This window comes from Solea senegalensis, linkage group LG20, assembly GCF_019176455.1.
Source record: "Solea senegalensis isolate Sse05_10M linkage group LG20, IFAPA_SoseM_1, whole genome shotgun sequence".
In the NCBI taxonomy this organism is placed as follows: Eukaryota; Metazoa; Chordata; class Actinopteri; order Pleuronectiformes; family Soleidae; genus Solea; species Solea senegalensis.
Window position 1 is genome coordinate 10,030,624 of NC_058039.1, and position 25,854 is coordinate 10,056,477.

The 25,854-nt window shown below is 42.0% G+C and overlaps 2 protein-coding genes across 4 annotated transcripts; one reads left to right on the forward strand and one right to left on the reverse strand.

The window, feature by feature from the left end:
* Positions 1-2,148: 2,148 nt before the first annotated feature.
* casd1 (CAS1 domain containing 1) lies at positions 2,149-12,390 on the forward strand. The gene is made up of 18 exons (XM_044052629.1): positions 2,149-2,331; positions 4,015-4,111; positions 4,375-4,495; positions 5,212-5,256; positions 5,381-5,449; positions 5,576-5,620; positions 5,729-5,852; positions 6,226-6,440; positions 7,237-7,656; positions 7,767-7,856; positions 7,947-8,066; positions 8,218-8,374; positions 8,523-8,602; positions 8,869-8,970; positions 9,059-9,199; positions 9,515-9,592; positions 10,656-10,748; positions 10,919-12,390. Exons 1-18 carry the CDS (start codon positions 2,199-2,201, stop codon positions 11,186-11,188), a joined length of 2,400 nt encoding a protein of 799 aa, XP_043908564.1. The 5' UTR covers positions 2,149-2,198; the 3' UTR covers positions 11,189-12,390.
* A 1,707-nt stretch (positions 12,391-14,097) lies between these two features.
* On the reverse strand, positions 14,098-24,712 carry sgce (sarcoglycan, epsilon). Of its 3 annotated transcripts, XM_044052633.1 has the most exons (12): positions 24,549-24,712; positions 19,860-19,982; positions 19,615-19,772; positions 18,899-18,971; positions 18,397-18,595; positions 17,364-17,526; positions 17,036-17,250; positions 16,588-16,614; positions 15,997-16,185; positions 15,624-15,667; positions 14,696-14,733; positions 14,098-14,600 (listed from the first exon to the last, which is right to left on the reverse strand). In XM_044052633.1, exons 1-12 carry the CDS (start codon positions 24,592-24,594, stop codon positions 14,550-14,552), a joined length of 1,326 nt encoding a protein of 441 aa, XP_043908568.1. In that variant the 5' UTR covers positions 24,595-24,712; the 3' UTR covers positions 14,098-14,549. The 3 variants fall into 3 exon arrangements, with proteins under 3 accessions (XP_043908568.1, XP_043908570.1, XP_043908569.1); XM_044052635.1 differs by lacking the exon at positions 14,696-14,733; XM_044052634.1 differs by lacking the exon at positions 16,588-16,614 and having other exon boundaries at positions 24,549-24,711.
* Between the last annotated feature and the right edge of the window lie 1,142 nt (positions 24,713-25,854).

Genomic DNA, 25,854 nt, shown 5'->3' on the forward strand with positions numbered 1-25,854 from the left:
TCAAGCTCCTGGTTGTCTGTACTGTTATAAATGCATCTTTGTTTTGGGTTATGCACCATGTGACCCTAGTATTCCACACAAGTTATTTTAAAATGATTAGCTCTACCTTGACAATTACAACATCAAAATCCAGCAAACATGAAAATAAATCAGAAATGATCAGTATGCATGATAGAGATAGATATACTTTACTTTTTCTGATAAATGTTCTATTTTGAGGGCCACACAGCAGTGTAATGGCTGGCACAGTTGCCCCATAGCAAGACGTTCTGGGTTTGTGACCCGGTCCGATCATAAGGGCCTTTCTGTGTGGAGTTTGCATGTTCTCCCCACGTGCGTGTGTGTTTTCTCAGCGTTCTCCGATTTCCTCCCAATCCAAAAATATTCAGAGGTTAATTGGACACTGCAAATGTGTGAATGTGAGAGTGGACGGTTGATGGACTCACGATCTGTCCAGGGTGTACCTGGCCTTTCGCCCTGTGTCAGCTGGGATTGGCACCAGCTCCCCATGACCCTGAGGCTTTTTACATTAGTGTGTTTCTCACCGACAGACTGAAGGATACTGCTGGGGAGCTGTCATTCACAAAACTTGGTATTTTTCTGCTTTTCTCACACCTCATTTGCTCACACTGATGTAATACAATTACATTCAGGTATTACAATATGATCCACACTGGAATGAATCACACTTACATAGTACTGCATGTGTGCAATTGTGTGTCCCTGACTGCAGTGTGAGATGGCTGCCCAAAAGAAAACCTACAATGGCAACAGACAATAGTATATCCTGAGCATCTTTAAAACCATCGTGACAGGCGACATAACAAGGACTGAAATGCTATAATCTTGATTGTTTTTTGAAAGCATTTTTACATTATTGTATTTGTCTTGTAAAAAATCAGAACACTTTGCTAAAACAAAAAAAGCACAATGTAGGAGTGACATGTACATCAACTTAGATCAGAGTGAATAGCTTCCCTGTCAGAGCCTGAGCAGGTCTGCATCACCTGTATTTGCATGTTCACAAAAAGAACTACAAAACTTTACTTTACAGCATAAATCACGCCTCTGTGGGAGAGGGAGGAGTCTTGTCAATCCACAGTCTCACCGTTGGGTGTCACTATTCATACTTTACCTTTCATTTATTTTAGTTTGATTGTAAGCTATAGCCTCTTTTTTGTCCGTTTTTCCTGTTGTTTTTTATTGTATGGTTGATTATGAAAAAAGAAATTGCATGATAGCTTCTTCTTCTTCTTTCAGCTTCTCCCATTTAGATATTGTCTGTTTGAATTGGAATGTTTAATCAAAGGGAGGAAGTTCCTGTTTGTTTCTCAATGCAATGAAATGCACATCTTTAACAGCTAAGCTTTAGCTGAGACAGATACTTAACTGGCTCCTACAGTATTCATTTTCAAAATACTGTATTTGGTGACATTGAAGTGAATAGCTTCTTTCCATGCGTGTTTTGCTTTTGCATATGTCTGCACCTGTTTTTAGCAGCGGTAAATAATGCCGCTTGATGTGGCACCGCACGCGGCAGACGGGGCAGGTGGTACAGCGGGAGGCGATTTTTTCCCAGGATAATAGGGGAAGGTACAGCCTTTTTCGCCTCGTGTGTTGACCGGTAGTGTGTTTTTTGATCATCTTTACCGTCAACAGAAGTAAACTATGTAAGTAAACAGTGTGATGAGTGCAAGCGTAGGGACAGATAGGTTTTGGTTAGGCATAATAACAATAATAATAATAATAATGATAATGATAATGATAATGATAATGATAATAATAATAATAATAATAGCAATATTATTATTAATGATAATAATAATAATAACAATAATAATGATAACAACAGCGAGGACAAGATCGAAACAGGCTATGAAATTGTGAACTTGGAATATAAATCTGACGGCACGCACTTATCACACTGTTATAATAATAATAATAATAATAATAACAATAATAATAATAATGATAATGATTGTAGTAATAGTAATAATAATAATAATGATGATGATAATAGATCGTTTTTATAGCGCTTTTCTTAGTGATGTTGGACTGACTTAAAGCAAATAACCAATCGGAGGGGAGCCCTTCTAGCTATTAAGCGCAAAAGGCGGTACCTTCCCCTACCATCCTGGGGAAAAATATCGCCAGAGGGAGGAGCGAGTGCAGTAGCTTGTTGTCATGGAGGAGCAAAGATGGCGGTCCTGGCCTACAGCCTGGGCAAACGCGAAATAAATCAACATTTCACCATAAAGAACGCCAAGTTAATATCGCTAGTGGTCGTCATTCTACTCCTCGTGCTCCACACAGCTTCGCGGTATTATGGAGGTGAGTGTTCTCCCGTTTACTCAACTTACTGTTGATGCTGCCAGCGACACAAGCTACTGCTAACGTTAGCCAGCTAGCTGCTCTGTCTTCCTCTGTGTGTTTGTGTGTGAGTCCGTTCAGCGTGTGCGTGTTGCTTAAAAGGTGACACGCACTTGGCTGTACGGCCAGCATGAAGCGGACAGATAATGGCATGGGTTAAATTCAGTGACAGCAGCAGTAGCATTCACTTAAGTCTTTACTTGTATTGGCTTGCCGAATTGTGCTAACACAACATTTATCACTGTTTACATGCTCTGATCAGCTGCACACGCTCGATCCCTGTTGTGGAAGGCATGTGTCGAGAGAGATTTACAATTATACACGTTTGTTTTGTTATTTTAAATCAGGAAGTCAGTGTTATTTACATCTGCAGCACGAGACAGTCCTCTAACTCACTGATATGTTTATGTATCCATTATATACTGAAACATAAACGGTTCTATCCTTTAACTACCGTCACTAATATGGACAGATATCCATATTTGTATACATTTGCAGAAGGAACATATGAACTAATGCCATGTGAAATTACTTAAATTATCAAAAAAAAGCACAATGTAACCCTGTTGTTACGTATTTATATTTATAGTACATATTTTAAAGTGTAAAATAATAATTGTAATGCCTAAAACAAGATCATTTTATAACATGAGGTCCTCTAATTATTAGAAAGATGCAGATGCAATCACTAGGACTTTGTTTTTGCAACCAAATTTGCATTTTCAAGTACATTCATCCATCTTCTAACACTTTATCCTCCACATGAGGGTAGTTGTGGTGTGGGCGCTGGTGCCAACCCCAGCTGACATGGGTCGAAAGGCGGGTGACACCCTGGACATGTCACCAGTATATCACAGGGCCACATAGCGACAAACAACCATCCACACTCACACAGTTTTTGGACTGTGAGAAGAAACTGGAGAACTTGGAGAAACCCACGCACACACAGGGAGAACGCATTTTCAAGTCACTCATGTAAAATGTGAGCAATTTTTTCCTTTAATGATTATCCCAGTTATGGAAATTTACCACAATCAATTTTATGTGAGTGCTTTTTATCACAATGCACTGTAATACTTCTCTAGTCTGTAATAATTATAACCAGAGCAGACTGGGTGTCATGTTATATTTCTTCCACCTCAAAAACAAATACAGCAAAGGCACATGGCGCAGAACAAGACTGTAAAGAAATATAAGCATGGCATGCATCCACATGCATAGAGCTGAGCTGCATAGAGAGCATTCTGTTCATGAAAATGGATTGGAACCAGAGACTTCTGTGAAGACACTGGGACCAGCTGCTGTGGCTGGCGATGACACTGAAGTGCTCCATGTCTCTTGCCAGCCTGCTGATACTTCATGTTCACTTGTTTCTATGGGTTGATTCAGTTGTGGATGATTCTATTCATTTTGCAAACAAATGCATAGCTGGAGGGATTTATGATTGAGCTACTTCATTCTGTGCCATGGCCCCTAGCAGAGCCCTGAATTAAATCCTTGTTCCTTTTGACAGCATTGGATGAAAAGCCATTGTACCATCAAGACAGCATATTTTAGTCTCATTTTCTGAGAAAAAGTGCATAAAAGTGAGAGTAGTGTCTTTGTTGGTCTTACTGGTTGGTCTTCTTTGTGTCTTGGCTCCAGGCGGAGACTCATGTGAATGGCTGCTGTCCAGAGGACGTTTCTTGGGGGAGAACGTATGGCAGCCTTATGGCTGCATGATGCACAAATACAAAAGCACGTGAGTCACACTTTCAAGGTTACTATAAAATATGCACATTTATGTTTGAGACAAAGTGTGAAGCAGTGATGGGCAAGTTGTGCATGTGTGAGGATGGATGAGTAATGTATTAGTTAGTTAAATAACCAACTAATAACCATCACCTAACGTGTAATAATGAGCAACACTTTCTATTACATTATTGCACACAATGAACCACCCAGATGTTATCTGCAGTGTAGCTGCTCAATTTCTAGATTCCTCATCATCCCTTTGTCTTGCAGTGAAGCCAAATCCTGCCTTGCTGAAAAGCGAGTGGCCTTTATTGGTGATTCACGAATCAGACAGCTATTTTACTCCTTCATCAGAATTATTGACCCTGAACGAGGTGACGATGGAATCAAGGTAATTATGAGAAACGCCACCATGTTAACACAGGGGTTTGTTAGCTAAGACTTAGGTGATTAAATTGTGGAGATGAGCAGCACACAAATTCATGCGTCTGCATACCTAAAGGACTGACTGCTGCAGTAATCAATTAAATGTTCCAAATAAAATATGTTTGGTAAATCGGGCAGGGAGTTGTCTGTACAGATTTTGGCTGAAGGTGTCTTTTGTACCAAGGCTTTATTTTTTTCTGTGCACATCCCCTGTTGCCTGAAATGTTTTCTTTGGGAAAAACTTAAAACAAATAATCTTTTTCACTGCTTTTGCAGCACTTTGCCAAATTTAGATCTGACTAAACGCTCACTGCCATTTACAAAGCTAAATAAATGATGGTTTTCCTTAAACCTGACGAGCCCCAAACTGTGCCTCAATGTGATAAATATGTACACTGATGTTTTTTTCCCCACTCTATTTCTGTTAACATGGGATTTTATTCAAATGTGTAATTATCTTGAAGTGGCATTGGTGGCATTGAAAAGTTCACCATATTGAAAAGATAACAGTACGTGTTTTGCACCAAACGCAAACCAAAAATCCAGGAGTGGATTGAGTGGAATGCATGGCATTATACAGCAGTCGTAGCTATTTTCGTCTGATGTTGAGCAAGGAGCAAGAGGAACATTGTCAGCCTAACAAACTTTCTGTTTTTCTGTCTCTCTCTGTTCTGTCTGAAGCATGAGGACATTTTCTTTAAAGATGAGCGTTCCTCTGTGAATGTGGTGAGCTATTTCTAGATTGGATTTTTTCTTCTTCTCCTTGTCTCAGTCTGTAAACGCTGCATACTCTGATCAAAGTTAAAAACATCAATGTCTTTTGTGTGTGTGTGTGTGTGTGTGTTTTTAGGACTTCCTTTGGTATCCAGAGGCAAATAACTCGATGAAGGACCGCTTGATGTCATGGACACTTATGAGTGTACATTTATGGATATTATTCTGTTATTAACACTTGGGGATGTTTGTCGATCAATGGTGGTTCATAGACTTGGTATAGTCACAGGTATTTGCACCTGGATTTATTGTTCAATCCCGTGTGTTGCAGGAGACCTCAGCAAAGCCAGATGTTGTCATCCTTGGAGCTGCCACAGTAAGCCGCATGAATATGTGCTTAGCGATGCTTGCACATTTCATGATAAACAAAACAAGGCTGAGTTGTTTGGTCTTTATATACTCTTGTTTGTTTGCTTAACTGCAGTGGTCTATCAAGCTGCACAGTGGCAGCAGTGAGACCCTGCAGCAGTACAAAGTCAACCTGACCGCCATTGCTGTCCATCTCAAGAAGCTGGCTGACCACGGAGAGGTCTACTGGGTACTGCAAGGTAAGAAGACTCACATTGAGAGATCTTATGGCCCAATTGTTCATACATGTCTTGAATGCTCTGATCACAAATGGAGAGCTCAGTGCAAGTATGATGAATGCACTGAAATGTGTACTGGACCAAAGTGAAGCACCTAGACAGTGCTTTGCAGAAGAGGAAGCATGCACTCATTTGCTTTCTCAATTCTCACTGTAGACGGACTTGCATAGAGCTCTCCAGTTGTGACTGGATGGCACAAAATAATCGTAAATGTATATGCTGAAGGTTTTCTGCCGTTTCTCTTTCTGAGTTTGTGAATATCAACTCCATTATAAACGATTGCTCTTGTCTACATCTCTCTTCACACCACACAATCACATCTCCACACCTGTAGACCCGGTAAATGAGGAGGTGCTGAGTGAGAACAGGAAGATGATCACCAACCAACAGTTGGAGCTGTACAATGAAGCAGCAGCAGATGTTCTCAACAGCAGCAAGCGTAACAGCAGGTCCCGTATCAAACTGCTGGCTGCATCCCGCCAGGCCGCACTGGAAACTATCACCCAGTCAGTAGATGGCTTGCACCTGCCTGCAAGCACCAAGAATGTGGTAGGCCACGATTTCTGTCGTTTTGTTATAGTTTTCAATTTTAACTTTGATAGAAACTACGATAGAGTATTAGGGCCACATTGAGGGGAAAATTCACAGACTTTGAGAATAAAGTTTTAATTTACGAGAATAAAGTCATAATATTCTAACTTGTTGTTTTAAAATGAGGGCCGTGGAGCATATCGTAGAATTGTACTTTTAGAATAGGTTTCACAAACAAGGAGATACTTAATCTTTTGGCACATCAGCATCACTTTGTCATAAGTATCAGGACTTAAAAGTATATGCAAGAAAATGCAACTTTTCCGCAGAAGGAATCAGGTGGACTTGGAGTAAATCGCTGTTTTTGTGGAGGGGAAATAGCTGGAACTGGTCGACTGCAGGGTTATCGGTGGATGCATCAGCGTGCCATTCGGAGGGGTTTTGTGGTTTCTCAAGAAACAATCCGACTGAAGATTTTGGATCCAGAAGGAGTCGAGGTCATGCAGTACACCTGCAGAGGCCCCAACACCTTATGGCATATGCATATGGATTCGTATGATAAACTAGAGAAACCACAAATCCCCTCTGAATGGCTCACTGATGCATCCACCGATAACCCTGCAGTCGACCAGTTCCAGCTATTTCCCTCTCCATAAAAGCAGCGATTTCCTCCAAGTCCGCAACTCTCCTCTTCTAAAACAACAGGTTAGAATATTACGACTTTGATCTCGAACTCTGTGAATTTCTTTTTTTTTTCCTCAATGTTGTAAAAAAACTGACCTCCTTCTCACAATTGTTTTTGTAATTCTCTCAGGGATCCATGATCCTTATGAACTCTCTGTGCAACAAGCTACTGAGGCCCATAGATGGTTCCTGCTGCCAAACAGTACCGCCCCCTAACTTCCTACAAAAACTGTCGGCGTGTTTCTTCCTGGGCTCAGCTCTGGTCTTCCTGGTGCTCCATGTCCTTGGCAACAACCGCCACCGCCGACCTGTTCCCCCTGACGTGGAGAGCCTGGAAGAGAGGAAGCCAGCAACCGCAGCTGTCCCCTTTGGTCCAAAGGTGCCCGTCCATGCTCTCTGCAGGATGGGCATCATTATGGCCTATTTTTACCTTTGTGACAGAGCAGATGTGTTCATGAAAGAGCAGAAGTTCTACACCCACTCCACATTCTTCATTCCTCTCGTCTATATATTTATCCTGGGACTGTTTTACAGTGAGAACAGCAAAGAGGTAAGACAGGAGGGCTCCTCATTGCTGTGTTTTATTTTGATTATTTCAGGTTTATTCTAACTTAACATAGTTCCCTACAATATAATCTGCGATCTGATTCTGTTGCACAGACCAAATTACTCAATCGAGAGCAAACCGATGAGTGGAAAGGCTGGATGCAGCTCGTCATCCTCATCTATCACATATCTGGTGCCAGTGCCGTGAGTAATAAAGACGTTTTCTTCGCAAACATTAGAGACTAGCGATTTGACAGAAAGACAAACATAATTTTTCTTTTGTCTGTGCTCTAGTTCATTCCGGTGTACATGCACGTGCGGGTGCTGGTGGCAGCGTACCTTTTTCAGACAGGCTATGGACATTTTTCCTTTTTCTGGCTCAAAGGAGACTTTGGACTGTATAGAGTGTGCCAGGTGAGTGTTTACTTACGTTCCTCAAGTTACACTTTAACCAGGATCTCTGGCAATGACTCATTGTAGTAAATATAGATTTTTGTACACATGTGTGATTTATGGATGTGACACATCGATTTATATTTGTTTTGTCGGCTTAATTCCTCACCAGGTACTTTTCCGACTAAACTTCCTAGTCTTGGTGCTGTGTGTGGTAATGGACCGACCCTATCAGTTCTATTACTTTGTGCCATTGGTCACCTTCTGGTTTGTCATCATCTACACCACGCTGGCCATGTGGCCCCAGATCCTTCAAAAGAAGGCCAATAGTAGGTGTCAGACAGTTGGTGCAAGCATAAAACAAACTGTAACCATCCACTTGCTTCATGGTCCGGGACTAAGTGAATTATAAAATGTGATAATTCTGCGTTACAAATGTGATACTTGGTTGTCACTAATGTCTTGCTCTCTGAATAGGTAATGGCATTTGGCACTTTGGGGTCTTCGCGAAGTTAACGGGCCTCCTGTTGTTCATATGCTTCTTTGCCTTTTCACAGGTTGGTGGATTAAAAATATTCTGCACATTTGTAACCTACACTTTAGGGTTGAGCGGATACATTTTCAAATGAAATGAAAATAAATCTGTATTATAATTTCATGTGAAGAGTCGCATGTCAAGGGTTTTGAATGGTGACAACATGTGTTTAAACAAGCACTATCTGAAAGAAATATTCAAAATGGACAGTCATTGTAGTGGGGAGACTCTTCAGTCCCTAATTTGAGAAAATCTAGACCATGTTTTAATTCCCAACTGTGATTTCAGGGTCTCTTTGAAAATATCTTTTCCATGTGGCCAATTTCCCAGCTCTTTGAGCTGAATGGCAGCATCCATGAGTGGTGGTTCAGGTGGAAGTTGGACAGATTTGTAAGTCAAATGTTTTTGTTTGTATGTACATAGGACTCTTACCTTCTATTCTACTCCTGGTTGACAATGCTGTGTTGTTCTTTTGCAGGCAGTGATTCATGGCATGGTATTTGCCTTCGTTTACCTGGTGCTGCAGAAGCGCCAGGTGCTGTCAGAGGGCAAAGGAGAAGCTCTATTCTCTGGCAAGATCTCCCACGTGCTTCTCTTCCTCTCTGTTGTCTCCTTCATAGTAAGACTTTTGATCTTTTTGTAGTCCATGACACATTTCACATTTCGATAGACCACTTTCAAGTCTTACACAGTGAGGGATGGGTACAAGGGTTGCACAAATACCACGCCTGATAACTCAACCACAACTGTCAGCTCTTTGTGCTTTCCAACATGTTCTTACTTACTCATCTATTGAGAGATGTATGCAGAGTGTAACATGAATCCAGTATATTCATCTCACATGTTGACTCGCACTTGTCGGGTCGATCGCTTCGTTGTCTTTGCTGTAGAATAAAACCTGTTACACAACTGCTCCGTTTCCCCATTGTTCCAGACTTACTCAATCTGGGCCGGCAGCTGCAAAACCAAAACAGAGTGCAATGAGATGCATCCATACATCTCTGTGGTCCAGGTACAATCACTGTCTCTACTTCCTTTTTCTTGTTTTTTTTTTTGTTTTTGTCTCTGTTTAACATCAAACATCTATTTCAAATTGATCCTTCACTTTTTTTAATTTTGTGAATGAATATCAGTGTTGTTTCTTATTTGGAATTCCTTCAGATTTGCCTGCAGATGTCACAGAAACATATGAGTGTAATAACAAGGGTGGTTCCATCTCTAAAGGCTGAAGATAGCGCTGTTTAGATTTAAGAATAGTTAAGATAAGATCATTGTCAGTTCAGTTAGTATAGCTTTCTTCCCTTTTCCCTTTTCTTTGTCCCATTTGACTTAGATCCCATTCATATTTGGCATGAGAGTGGATCTGGAGTCACCACTTATTATAAGATCTCTTTTCCCTGCTCAACATATAAATAGACACGTACGTCCTTTCTGTTTGCATATGTCAAATGTGTCATTGTCAATAACAGGATGGTCTAATCTGCCTGAAAACAAAAGTGATGACACATTACTGTCATATGATCGAGGATACAATTACTGCTGTGCTTAACACGGCAGCGTCTGACTTTAAATAGATACAAATGTCGTTTATATTATATATTAAAACTTTGACAAACTCATTGTCAATTGAGTTCACATGATGCCAATGAGCCTGGCAGCCCTGCACGACTTTCTCTCTGTATTTATCACTATAGTGGTGTTGTGTTCTTGGGTTGCCGAGCAACATCGCGGCACCGCACACAGGAAGTGATTTGTGTTATGCTAACGGAGACGCAGGCCACGGCAGCATTGCGCTAGTACAGTGTGGCGGCTCCAAACGGGATAGGACACAACTGGAAAACTACAAAAAAAAACAGGTCATTTAGCATTTTGTGCTGCGAGTTTATACACACCAACACCCCCTCAGTCAGGTCTGATAGTATTTCTTGACAGAGGCAGAATAATATCAACAACAACAACCTGTAGAAACGCCCCCCCCACATATGAATACTCGTAGTAGAGAGTAGTATGAATGGGGCTGTAGCCACTAATCCTGCTTAACTCTTGGAAATGTCTTTGTTCCCATTTGTCCACAGATTCTGTCGTTCATTCTTATCAGGAACATTCCTGGCTACGCCCGCTCTATATACAGCTCTTTCTTTGCATGGTTTGGAAAGATTTCCCTGGAGGTAAGATGAGGCTGGGAATAAAAATATGACTCCTGTCTAAGTATAAGTGCAACAAACTGACGGCCTTTGCCAGCTGTAATGTGATGTTCTGTAGTTCCCTGGAGGCAACCGAGTGAAAAGAGAAACACACTAAACCTACAATTCAGCGTGCTTGTGTTTGTCTCTCCCAGCTGTTCATATGCCAGTACCACATCTGGCTGGCTGCAGACACCAAGGGAATTCTGGTCCTGATTCCAGGAAACCCTTCACTCAACATCATGGTCAGCACCTTCATCTTTGTTTGTGTGGCTCATGAAATTTCCCTAATAACCAATGACCTGGCCCAGGTAGTCATCCCCAAAGACAGCGTGGCCCTGCTCAAGAGACTCGGGGCTGTGGGGCTTTTCAGTCTGGTCGTGCTGCTGCTTTCCAGGGGCAACCACCACACTCCTGGTCCCTGATGGGACCACTATTGATGGTGGGAGGGGGGGGTCACAGCAACTCGCGCCGCCCCTCCTGAGATTGAAGTGACGCACAGGTCTAAAAGCCAGGAGCAGGCACTGGGTCTATGACCGCTGGTGGCCATAGGAGACAATGGCAGCAGCTTTGAGTGGTAACACAAAAGAGACGTGGGCGATCCGAGGCTCACTGCTGGCCACGTACTGTACTTTTTGACTGCTGTGAAAGTCGCACACTGAAGAAAAGAAAAATGCCTAGAGAAGAGGGGAGGGTTTCTCCTTTTCAAAAGCAAAGTGCTTCTTGCAAGAAAGTGGGGGAAAAAAAACAGAAGTAATCGAAACGTTTACATTATCTGCTTTGAGTGGAGGTGACATTTTCTTCAAGACCCTCGTGCTTGCCGTGTGTATCTCTGCAGCATTGTTTCTATTTAGCCAAACCACAATGAAGAACAAATGACATGTTTATTTCGTCGTAACACGGTACATCACGCCATCGCTTCACACTCCGTCCACGTGGCAGTAGCAGCTGAAAGGTGTTTTCACTCAGGCGTTCGGTCCACATGTTCAGATAACTGCACTTCTATGATCATAGGTTCAGTTGTGCTGTCTTCAACTGTCAGCATTCAATTTTATTCTAGTATTTCTGGTGACTGAAAATAGTGTTTGTTGGCACAAAAAATACGGACCAACCGCTAGTTTGGGCGATCACAAAGATCAACCAAGTAAGAAGAAAATTCAGTGCAATTGTTAAAATTGTTGGAATCGCTCTCAACACATTTGTTTTTGCTATTTTTGTTAGTAATTTAAAAAAAAAAAGTTTGCCTTGTCCTGAAAGGTACTGTGGTCACCTGCTATAGCTCTGAAATGATATGTGATATGTACAGTATTTAATGATTTAAATTAAGCTTATATTTTATTTTATTTTATTTTTTTGCTTTGTTTTATTCTTGCGCCCGTGACTGCTGTTTTGTGAAGGAAGTATTACATTGATCATTTTGTATTGCCTCAGATACACACTATAGGGGGACGAGCCTTTACACTCGACCCCCCGTCCGTTTGTCCTCTGTCAGCAGCTGACACCCATCACCTGTGTATATTTGTACGATAGAGTGAGATATTTATTTTATACAGAAATGTTTTCATCAGTGTTTTCAGTCTGTTCTCATTTCAGTCATTAAAACATGCCTCATAGCTCTGTTGGAGAATACCGGGTCGCATATGTTGTTGGACTGGGCAAACGGTTAAATGTACGTCATCTCTCTACTGCCACAGCCAGTGATTTGTTTGACTGACGGCCTTTTGAACATGCAGCTTCTCTCAGTGGCTTAAATACGCAGCAGCAGCAGCAGCAGCAGCAGCAGCACACACCACGTATACTTTGTCACATGTGTGGCATAAGGCTGAGATCGTGATCATCCACCGTTACGCACTTTTGCATCAGGGCCACGTCAACATTTTAAAAAAAAGAGAGACTTCTTTGTAATGCACTGACTGACACATTACCCTTGCTTAAGGAAAAAAAAAATATATAATGTATATTTAGCACATTTATCCTCACTTTTTGTTTAAGAGAGATTAGCACTTTTATTGGAAGGCCCCCGCCGCAGTCTCTTCTCAAAATGATGCTCAACATAGTACCAGACCAGTGCAGATACTTCATGTACTTTTTAAACAAGAAATCGGATGCTTTGTCTCGATCAGGGGTCTGCAACAAGAGCCCCTTTTGGCCCCTCTCCACCCAAATCAAATTTGAACCACACAATGAAGATATATATATACACACACACATATATATATGTATATATATATATATATATATACTTATATATATGTGTGTGTGTGTGTGTGTGTATATATATGTATATATATATATATATATAGATATATATATACACATATATAAGAACGGTAGTTTGTTGCATTGGTGAAATTCAAGTTTTCAACAGAAAACTGTTGACATTCCTGAGGCAAATTAATGAAATTAAAATGAACCCACTTTGAGATCAATTATAAAGCAATATTTGGATCCACAGATGGATGGGACTCCAAATGTGCTCTTCATTTACACACGACTGCTTTTTAATATTGTGTTTGCACAAAATGTTAAAACATATATATTTTTAAAACTACTAGGAGCCACTGCAGAGGGACTGAAGAGCCACAGGTTGCAGACCCGTGGTCTAGGTCTTTTACAGTCTGATCCCTACATTACAGTGCAGTAAGCGCGTGTTGAATGTGGTTATAATATAGTGATGTTTTTGAAGGAAAGTAGTATGGTCATACCATCTTATTTCTAGAACAATTGCCAGGTAATACCTTAGGAATAACAATGGAACTCCTACCACTACTTTGGTAAAGAGTAATATCTTGTTCTATGTTGTTCTAAATTGCATTAGAAGTAAGCTGGGGTTGCCATAACCTCTCCATTACCAAATGACTACCACACAGTTACCGTGTTGTAACTTGCACTGTAAGTTTAAAGTGTTGGCAGATTCTCTGGAAGAAATGCAAAAACATGATGAATTGTGTTGCCTAATTAGTTACAGTGTCGTTTATTTTCTCAAGAATTAACTCTTTTATACAAACTACAGCTTTCACAGCTGCTCCTGTCATCGGGACATTTGTCATTTGTGTCACCTCCCTGTGTGTGTGTGTGTGTGTGTGTGTGTAGATAGGAGAACGGTGTTTTTCATGCTGCGGTTTCCTCTCGAGTGTAAATGTATCATCTATTAACGATCAACAGCGATATATCTGGTAATTGTATCAAGCCTTAATAGATCTCTGGTCATGTAAAAGCAACAACTATTTATACCCCCCACGCAGGGCCTCTTTTTTTTTTTTGTGAAATGTTATATGTAAAAGAAAAACAGTTTTGTGATGTCTTTAAAAAAAGAAATGTGAAATTAGAAACATTATTTATAAATGCCTTTATTCTGTTGTGAATTGGACCTTCATATCGCTTATGTGCTGTTCTGGTTTCCATGTCATCCACACAATACTGCCGTCTTGTTTATTAACACAGTAAAAACAGTTTGGGAATATTTTATTGTCATCATGTTACATATATAACATATTACATGACGATTAATGACTTTCTATGTAAGACCCCCTTTTTTTTTTCCTCCCACTGTGCAAAGCAAGTAGAAATACAAACAATTGTTTTAACATTTACATATATATTCCAAAATATTTGACTTTATAATGGGCTAAGCTCACTCATCGAGGTGTAAGTGCATGTTGGGGGGGGGGGACCCTTTGTAAAGAAACTTTTGAGGCATGCAGGTTGGCACAAATGTTAGAAAAACAAATATCTACACATAAAAAAAAAAAAACAGAAGTTGGCTTTGACACCGGTGTTTTCTGGTCACAAATTAAGGGCTTCAGCCACCTTTCTTTCCTCAGGAATACCATTTACCTAGAATAAAACCAACAAAAAAGAAAAGACAAAACCTTGTTATTGACAACTTAAACTACTGCTACATTATCTGATCAACAGACCCGAGTACCTACCTCCAGCCTCCGAAATGTTGACATGACATAATTATCTCCTTTTGTAAGCAGTAAACGGAAGAGAGCAGCGAGTTAGTTCCTCATGCAGCTCACTACCATGCACACCAGAGGGCGCTCACGCATCAACAACACCACCAATGTAAGTATGTGTTGCAGTGCAAAAGCAAAGTGATAGATTCTCAGTAATCTGTGTCCAGTGTTTCTGGATTTTTAAACACAATGAAAGCATATATATTTTTAATATTAATAGGGTTTCGTGTTGTACTGTTGAGTGTAATAGAGATAAATCATGACTGTGTGTCAGAAAATAATATTTATCCATTTAGGTATAATGACGAAACAAATCAACACAATGAGTTGGTGTTTTTTTTTCATTAACTTTTTATGTTGGACTATCATGCAGGCATCCACTTGTTTATGTAGCAGTATCTTTGTTTTAGCAACTAGACCAGGGTGTCTGCAACTTTCCTTTTAAAAGGTGGTGGAGTGGCTCAGTGGTTAAGACCCTGTGTGCGAAATGACATCATGGTCGCAATGGTTGCAAGTTCGACTCCCCCCTGGCTGATTGTACTCAATTCCATTGTAAGTCGCTTTGGATAAAAGCGTCTGCTACGGGGGATAGTTCATTTATGTAGTTCATGGTGGAGAAAACCTGCTGCCATAATTATGTAGATCCAAAGTTGGACAAGACTCTTTTGGGAGCATGTGGTGCATATTTTAGTGGTCGAAATATCTCAAAAAAAAAAAAAAAAGAAGCAGGAGTCTGTAAACATAGTGTTTTTTTTTTTCTTTTTCAAAGCTAAAGGGAGGGAGGCACTGAAGTGCCACGGGTTGCAGACCCCTGAGCCAGGCATATTCCATATCACACATGCAGACACCGTAAAGCAGATCTTGAGATTAGAACACAAAAGCTGGAGGTAGAACTTACCCGATGGCCGCTGCTGTGGTATTGTAATCTGATTTTGTAGGTTCCTGTAATCGCAATGATATTATGGTGAAGTGACACAAACAAGAACCTTTACCATGTGAAAACATTGTACTTAAAGGTTTTTCCCCAGTACAAAGCCAGTTAGTAAAAATCATGAGACAGCTTGAACCTCTTAATCTGAAGTGACATTTTTCAGAGGCTGGACTTGCTTGCTGTAGCTTTGGCTGTAAACATGTAAAGCATGCTGGGAATAAGATTAAACCATAGCGGTATTCCCCATATTGCCTGTAAGCCATCCATCTGTGTGCCTGCTAATGAATGCACATGTTTCTGTGCGTGTGAATGTTATCGCAAGTGTAATCCCTTCACTCACGTCTGTGTCTGCATGAGGGGCATGCTGGTGGTCTCGTAGTTGTCGGGGTGGATGGGCGGCACCACCTCGCCACTGACTGGGTTGAAGACGGGCAGGGTGGAGAGGGGCCAGGAGATCTCGCGGTTCTTGGACATGCTCCGCAGCTCCTTGGTGGACTTCTGGATGGAGCTGTGGTGAACCAGCTGGATGCTGGTGAGAGGAGAGGCAGGGAACGTTGGCGTGAGCCTGTCGTGTTGTCACGTGTGGTGATGCTATTATGTCTCATCCCATGTGCAATATCTTATGGCAGCAGTAAGTCGTCTGCTACAGTGAGTTCTGACTCATGCATCACTGTGTCTGACTCAAGATACCGTATGTTCTTTCGTCTTTTAAGATTTGCGGCGTTTGAAAGCAACCGTTGCCTCCCATCTTTTGTTCATCAGATTTTTTTGGGCAGCCCATTAGATGAATGGATGTCAACACAAAGACGAGTATATGAATGGCTACAGTAAAGCTGCCAGGGACAAGAATGATAGGATGCCAAAAAATGCAAAACCAAAGGCAGAGACAGACCCGAAATAAAGAAGAACACAGGAGAGGTAAAACACTTACTCTGATGTTTGCATGTTTCTTTTTTCCCTAGAAACAAAACAAAATGGATGAATTAAATACTAATATTAACAGATAAAGAGACAGCTACACACAAGTGAATGGACTGATGGGTAAAGACAGTGTGGAACATTAAGTGAATGGGGGGGGGGTGAGGGTGGCACGTCTCTCCCAGCCTGTAAATAATGGAGAATCAACGCCATGGCTTTGCTTCACCACTCCCATATGTTCATGACATTAACAAAACCCTGTGACAGAAAGTAATGAGTAACTTAACACATGTGGACAAACAACTGGATGGGTGATGACGAGCTGCAATTCCAGTCCAGATTGTTGCTGCCCTGCATCGTCCTTTCTGTCTCGTTTTGACTTTGATTAAACATTCACTGCTCTCTTCTGATGTTTGTTTGGGTGTCTGGTGCAATAGAAACGTAAAGCCAAGCACACTTACACCCCTTCCCGTCGGCAGCACATAGTGTAGCCGAGGATGAAGAAGAGGACGAGTGCCACGGCAGCCGGAACAGCCAGCGTGACCAGGAAGTCGGTAAAGAAGTTCCGGCTCTTCAGAGACTCAGACGGAGGGTTGTATTCCCCAAATTCAGGCAGGATTCCTGTTCCCGGGTCAGGACGGGCAATGTATACTGGGACGACTTTGTTGATGTCAACCTAAAGGAATGAGTATGAGTGAGAGTTACATGTCTGATGGTAAAGGAACTTAAGCTCATGCAACAAGCAGCATGCACTCCAGGGGAATCTGTAGAGAAGAATCCGTTCCTCACCAGAGAGATCTTACACCAGTCGATGTGAAACTGAGCTCTGAACTTCTTGTCACAGCTGATGACAGGCTCCATCTCCTGACTGCAGCGCAGCTGGTTGTGCGGGTTCTCCACCTCCCGCAGGCACGAGGAGAAGGGAACGTCGGCGCCAACCATCACATACACTCTTGGGGAAGGAGAAGATGGGAGAACTATTTAGTGTGAGAGAACGATAATAAGGAAAGAGAGGAAACTGCGCTGTCCTTGATTCTTTGACGGCCGCATGAATCTTTGATTCATAACTTACTGTGTGGCAGTTCATGTGGGTTATTCCCCTCTTAACTAAAACTGACACGGTGCATTTACATGCATGTTAGAAGTCCGATTTCAGTCGGACAAAGACTTTCTTAATGTCATATAAATACGCTAGTCCGACTAAAACCCAGCTAGTCTTAATCGGACTAACAGACCTGGATAATGTGATTCATAGTCCGATTACTCCTGCATGTGTATGCTTAGTCGGACTGGAGTGTGACTTGGTACCAGGTACGAAACATACAGAACCACAGCACGGTCCATCTCACCGTCCAGCTCACCATTTGCCGTTTGTTTTTCTGGGACGTAAAGGTCAACAAGAAACTGATTCAATGCGCACTAGCTTATAAAGCGATACGGCACCACCTACGGCTGCAGAGTCAATACACACAGCCTATAAATCAATTTTCTCCTCCACGTGTATATTCGAACTCTGCAAGTTGTCCCATTGCCTGTCTTAGTCGGACTATGGCCTTATCTAATTCACAGCCATGGAGGATCCCAAGGGTCTCAATTAATAAAATGTCAGCATGTGTCGGTGGGCTGGAAATATATGTAAGTTAATTGACCAGTAAAAAGGTCACTGATAAAGAGAATCTTTGAGAGATCTAAATCTAATACTTACTGCGTAAAGGGATTTATTTATTTTTTGTTTGTTTGTTTGTTTTAGGGCTAATTGGGGTGAGGACATGGCTGCAACTACACCATCTTTTCTTCCACTTCAGCTTCCAAAACTCCTCACCCTTCTTTGAGGTTATTGATGGGCAGGGGCACACGGCCACCGCGGTCCAGTGCCGAGGTGATGTTGATGGCGTTGAGGCGCTCGGGCTGCCACACATTCTTCACCGCTCCGAGGAAATCCCCCAGCACCTCGCTGGCCAGCATCTCCTCCACGTTCATGTTTTTGATGTAAAATTCCGCCTGGTACGGCAGAGGGAACTCTGTGCAGATGAAGAAGGGAGAGTTGGATGGAACCGAGAGACACAAGAGTTGGAGTTGAGTACCAGCCAGATGATTTATGTGACAATGACAAATGTACAGTTAAGTGCTACATGCCACAATGCTACATTATTCATAACATATTGGATCCATCAGTCCACAGCGGTAATCAGAGGCTCCATCTTTATATTTAGTGAAGTTCATTGCTTTGCTCCAGTGCCGAATGTGTCCCTTGGATTTAATCAGTGAAGTTGTACAGTCTGATATCTTAGTTTGCTCTAAGCTCTCATGCTGGCGCCGCTTACCTTCTGTGGCCATGATGTTTATGACCAAGTTGTGCCGCGCCGTCTCGAAAGTGCGTCTGTTGTAGGCAGTAATCTGCGATACACAAGGGTGAAAGTTTAAGCCCTGATCAGTGCAGCTTAAATGGCAACGCTTTTCTGACCAAGGCTGAGCTAGACACACTACATGGGCTCTGTGCTCAGCCGAGACGACGTATAGTGGCACATGTCCACTGCTGGAAACGTTAATCCTTTTGAGGAAATGAATTTCAATGGTAGCTTATGGGGGGGACAAAGAAAGCAAGTATATACTCCGAGGGTAACACTGTATTATCCTTATGTATGCCTCGGTTTACGAGTACTAAATACCAACTAGCTTCCATTTTTAATTTAACTTTACCTAATAGTCCAGTGTGTAAAATGTATTATTGGCAGAAATGGTGTGGTCTTAAGAGTTGGCCTTTCACATGTACTTTAATCGAGGGCCTCGCTTTACAGAGGCCATCATCTTGTGATGCCATATTTCTGCACAGCTTTTTGAAGCAGAAGCTTGTTATGCAAATAATAAGGAATAAGGAAGGAAAGGCAGAGAGCGTGAGAGAGTGGAAACGTGAAGAGAAGTAGTGAAACAGTGTTTACATCCTTTCTGGTACGTGAAGGCCACTGTAGGAGGAGTCCTGAATTCACATTTCATTTTCTTCAACATTTTCAGCACCAAAAGCATCGTTCCAGTCACCCACCTCTATGATAGTGGGCTTGCCAACATGCTCTCCAGTTGGGGAGCCGTAGAGCACGCCGTCGCTGTGCGGGGTCCTCTGGATGTAACGCAACCAGCCTGGCCTGTCTGGGTAACCCATCAGGTTGGTGTTGAAAGTGATGGGGTCATTGCTGGCATCACCTGTAGGTAAATGTATAAACTGAGTTTCTATAGTTTCCCAGTTCTCACACACACACACACACACTTCTCTAACACACACTCCCGTACCTGATTTGGGGTAGGGAGGAAATTCTCCTTTGAAGTATTCTCTCTCCAGGACATGGACAAACAGGACCCCTGCGGATGGGTAGACGTTTCGGTCTGCATGAGCCCTCGACAAGATAGTGACCACTGAAAAACAGATTTGATACAAACAAAGAAAAGTGAGCTCTGGATCGAGAGACGAATGTTTTATATTGTTGCTCTCTGTGTGTTATTCATCATTAATGACCCGCAAGCACAGCTAATTAAAAAAGAAAGAAAGAGCAGAGGCGTTACTAAGGACGGAAACAGATCAGCGAAAAGTTTAGGTAACTAGTGAAAAGTGTCATGTTTTGACGACACGCCGTGCTCACAATTATAGTTTTTACTCATTTCCTCTGGCGACAAACACAGTGTCACACACCGGTGGAGTTTGGACACAGCCAGGCATGACGGCGGAAAAGTCAAATCTTGGTTGACATAAACACCATCATTTTGCAAACATGATGCTGGGAAACCAATATATTTCAGAAGCAAAATAGCTGTGGCACTGTACTGGTGCAGTAATGAGCATCATTCATACCGTCCTGAGTTGTTTTCATGCCCTTTGCCAGCCTGGTTTCTATTATTCGCTCTTGTTTTGCCCCCTCAGTTTCAAACACACATACACACTAAAGAGCTTTGTGAGGGGAATTTTCACTATTTCACCCTCTCTCTCTCTCTCTTGCTCACTTTTCTTCTTTCAGGAGCTTAAAATGTTTCTCTTCTCACCCCCCATATCTCTCTCTTTCTCTCTCTCACACATACACACACACACACACACACAGTGGGTGGGCACTCAATTTTTAATAACCATGGGAGAGTGCACAAAGAAGGGGGGGCGGGGGGTGAGAGATGTTGAGAAAAACAATTGGAACTGTTGTCGCCTGCAGACACACACACAACTCCAGACCAAATGAGGAGCTTCAGAATGTTGTGAATCTGCATGTGACTTCTCTCCCCTTTAGACAATTTTTTGGTCTCCCGCTTCATCTTCTCATCAACCAGTTCAACTGGATCACAGTCAGAGTGGATCTCTGCATCCGCTTGAACAGAAGCTGAGTCTCTGCTAAAGAGAAAATAAAGGATTTACATTTTAATCCACGTCAGTGAAAGGGGAAGTCGGTGTGCGCACTGTGGTTGTGATCTATAACCACAGTGCCAAAAAAGGGTTAAGATTAGGTCACACAGCAGAATCCAGATTATCAAATGGAGTCAAACTCAACGAGGCTAAATTACCCAAGGGCAGAAAAGTGCACTGCTGAGCTGTTGAAAGAGTGCTGTACGCATGTTAAACTGAGCCACATATGTGGCCACAAAGACAGACGCTAAAATGACCATATGTCCTATGTCCCCAAGGGCTTGATAACAGTTAGATAGAATCGATGGCATTAAGCTGCCACTAAGAAACCTTTAGGAAAAACTGAAATTGAGCACAACTAAACCACGTGACGACTCCTATTGCTGCCACGTGTGACATTAAGAATAAGAACTCATTCAGCACACCGCTGGCGCCCTCAGTGATGACTCCAAATGCATCAGATTCTATCACCCGACCATTTGGGCCCTATTAATTCTTCACCACACAGTTGCACAGTGCTGGACAAGGTCAAGTTTTGCCTATTCTGTTCTACTCTGAGACGCATCTTCAGACGAAATAGGTGGTGCACACAAACCCCCCCACATGGCCTGGTCTCACCTAATGAGCAGCAGGATAAGAAATGACCTGTGGGATTTGATATGTGTTTTGGCCTGTCAATATTAAAGCTTTGACTCCACAGCAAACAATGTGGCCTAACGCGCTGCTGTTCCCACCGGTGCAAACCCTCACCTTTGAATCCATTTAGAGAGCGTAGATAAAGATCAGTGACTAAGCTGCGACGAGGCTCGGCTAATGGCACCAGATCTGCTTATTTGAGGCGAGCTAAGTTTCTGCCAGGCCTTCTCGAGATGATGCACTGTGCAGTGCTCTTACTGGGCATAATACATCACCAATTAACGGTTAATACTAAACTTTCCACTGCAGCTACAAATGCAGACACAGAGAAGTAAACTGACACTGTTAAAATAATTGTGCTCCCACAACACATATGAATATATTATCTATCAAATAAACATTTTTTTCTAAACTGACACACATGCCCAAAAAGTACCACCGTGACTAACGGTCCTTAGAGTGGGGTTGAAATTGCTAACCAGATTTTATGCCTACATAAGCTGACCTTGGCTGAAGTCTCGGGTGTGATGTTTAGTTAAAAGTGCCAAAGGCAACATGGAGAGAATAAAGCACTCTTTATAGTCCCTATAGTGGCTGTAGGTAAACGAGGCCTGCAGCCAGCTGAGGCAGAATCATTAGGAAGAGTTGTTTCATATACTGTATATTCATGTTGTCAAGGTCAGGAGGAATGCATGTGCTTCTTTGCTGTTTGGTGGGGAAGCACAGACAAGAAGGACCGCTACTGTTTAGGCCGAGACTTTGGCATCCGGCCAGTTTGAGTCTCGCTGTTCTGCGCACAGACCTGGAAGTGAAAGTAGAGACGAGCAGAAGTGGACAAAAACAGCCACTTCAATCTCCCAGCAGTCTATGAAGGTAAGAATGTTTCTAATATTTATACTGACGGTGTTATTTCTCCAAAGAATCTGTGCTGCAGTGTATCAGCATCCCGTGTTAACAAGAGGACACGGACTTTTGTTAATGATTTAATGCATTTCTAAGTCAAGCAAGCACAAGCTTTAGACCAGATTTAAATTCTGCAAACTGCTACTACGGCTAATGTAAGTGGGCCACGTCTGTGAGACCGCAGACAATAATGCCAGGATTAATGGGGAACCAGTAGAGCATGTCACTGTGTTATGACAGGAAAGAGGGGACAGCGGGTCAGCAAATGAGGTGCACCACTACACACACCCACTCACCATCTTTGTACACGGCCGATCTCTGCTTCAAGCCCATGGATCGCTCCATGTGGATATTTCTCTCAAGTAATGCACTGTGTTCCGCTTCATAGGCGTGTGCAAAGTAAACTATTGGATGAATGAATTCATAGCATGAGTGGAACAAGTATGTCACTCATGTCTCATGTCAACTTATTTCGCCCACCTACAAGTCTAAAAAATGACTAGAGATAAAAGAAAAGGCATGTAGACTTAAATAATTAATCAGCAACTAATCCTGATAACTGATTTACTGCTTCAGTTACTTTTTAAACAGAAATTGCAAACATTTGCTGGTTCATCACCATACAGCATGTGACACAGCATTCATTTAACTGAATATCTTTGGGTTCTGGAAACAGGCGGTCAGCTAAAACCAGACATATACAGTGGGCTACTTGGGCTCTGAGAGATGAAAACAAACGTTAATCACAACATTTCTTTTACAGGCTGATTGAATCAGTAGAATAAATGATACTGAAACTAACACATGACCTTCATTTGCTATATTTCTGCAGGCTGATTTCATAACATTGGTGTTCCAGGGATGGGAACAGAAGATTAAAAGGTGAGACATTGGATTTATTTTGAAATAACTACAAACAAAACTGGTAATGGGACAAAAAAATGGACATTGCATTGACAAGACAACTGGTTCATACATACACCAGGGGTGTGGAGACACCAAGTATCACATTAGCATATCATTTTTAGCTGTGTGTTACGAATAAACATTAAACATTTTGTGGTTTACCATAAAAATGCAATTGAGGCTTCTGTCCGCTAGATCAGGGGTGTCAAACTCATTTTTAGTGCAGGGGGCCACATACTGTACAGTGCAATTGTATCTCAAGTGGGCAGGACCAGTAAAATAATAGCATAATAACCTATAAACCACAAGGAGTCCACATGTTTCCCTTTGTTTTACAATGAATTGAATGTCTTTTTACGAAACATATTACGAATAACCTGAAATTTCTTGAGAAAAATAAGTGCAATTTCAACAACATTATGCCCAAGTTTTACCATTTACACACGTGCATTACAACTTACAGATCACAGTGGATCTAAAAAGGCACAAGACATTTAGACTCAAGTTTTTTTTTTTCACAAACTCATCCTGGCTATACATGTATAAACAGTATATACACATGGCTACACGCGCATATAGTGTACAGGTTGTAGAAAGAGCAAAGGAATCTAGAATTGTTCAATAAAATGCAGAGGTCCAGTTGTGTCTTATACAGTTAAAATTCTTGGTTTGTCTCTGTAACTGCCTGTAACACATACTATGTAGACAAATGAATACAATTACCGAAAATAATCACGTGTAAATTGAAAAACAAAAATGTAAGGAATATATACACTGTTCGGCCATAACGTTTAAACTGCTTTTCATGGGATTCATTAACAGAGGTCTTCTGTTTTCCCATCGGAACCTGAATGAATAAGAACTGGCTTATAACGTTAGCATTTCACGCCTCACATTAGAGACGTAAAGCTGTTGTGAAAATATTTTTTTAGGTTGAATACTAAGCTGTTCCACTCGCATATAACGATGCTGCTGTCATTTATCAGCCATGTTTCCATGTCTCCTCCTCCTCAGTCGCTCGGAAAAAATGAGCAAAGCAGCTGAACAGCAGCAGGCTAACTAGCGAGCTAACTAGCATTGAGACCGCATCAATTGTGTTATGAAAAGAAAACCAGCTAACGTGGACCGTTCAGCCATTAATCGATACGTACCTGAAGCCAGCCATACCGCAACAGCTGCAGCGGACATGGTGCTCATCGTCCTCGTAAATCTTGCATGGAAATAGCCGTTTTTTTATGTCATCAGTTGTCCCTGCGTTTGACAGACATAGTAATAAGCATCCTGCTCCTCCTGCAGCAGCAGCAGCAGCAGCAACATTCCTTCCTCCGCCTCTTTCCTTCTCTGGAAACAGTGGCTGTTCATTGGCTGAACATCTGGATGGAAAAATCATGGTTTTCTCGTAAAATAGAGGCAATAAAGATCACACTTTTAGTGAATGTTTGCGTCAACAATTAGTCTTTTCTGTTTGGTAATGCAGCTGATGGTTTTTTCATTTCTATAATGTGCCTTTGTGTAGCCTATACAAATAGAAAGTATTCCTACTACAATTGATTATAATAGTACTTCTACTAGTACTACTATGCAGATATTCACACATTTCGCCCTGTCGTCAGCTGGTATTGGCACCAGTGACCCCTGCGGCCCTCATGTGTAGGATAAAGCAGGAGAAGATGGATGAATGGATGTATGGATTGTTTAAAGTAGAAAAGTGATGCAGTGCTCTGTAAGATGCTCTTGCAACTCTTGCAGCTCCACATAGAGGTCCACCTGAAATTCAGTCCCCAGGGCCGGGCTGCCTTTGGCCCCATCAGTGCACAGTAGATGCCCTTTTAATTTTCAACCCTGCCATTCCAAATGTCTGTGCACGCCACTGCACAGAAACACATACAATACACGTTATTATTATAATGTATGCACTCATATACACATGAATATCGGTCACTTGTGTCCGCCAGCTTTCAATCCACCATCCTTCGATTTAAATATTGACATGGGATAACAGACAACGCAGACACACCCACTCACATACCCGTGACCCTCTTGACCCCCCCTTAGCTCAGCTGTATGAGAGCGACACGCATGTTTAAGGAGTGAGCTCCAATCTGTTCAGACTCCCTGCAGAGACAGTTGCAGCAGACAGATGGTCACGTTAGGCTCTCACTCAGGTCTGTTAAAGGGCAGCTGGACTCTCAATAGTTCACCTCTTATCCTCCACCACTTCACCCTCCGCTCAGAGAACACCTCTGCTTCCTATGGCTCTTGTTTGATAAATCTGTCGTTTGAATTTATTCTGAATTTATTCTTTTTCCTGGTGATACACACACACTCTACCGTTCGTCCTCTGTGCTCTGCAGTGCATGGCTGTTCTGTTCTCTCAACCTCCCTCGTCTTTATCCCCTTAAGATTATTTTTAGGTTGCTTAGCAACATCTTCATCCAGATAGTATTTGGACTGGGT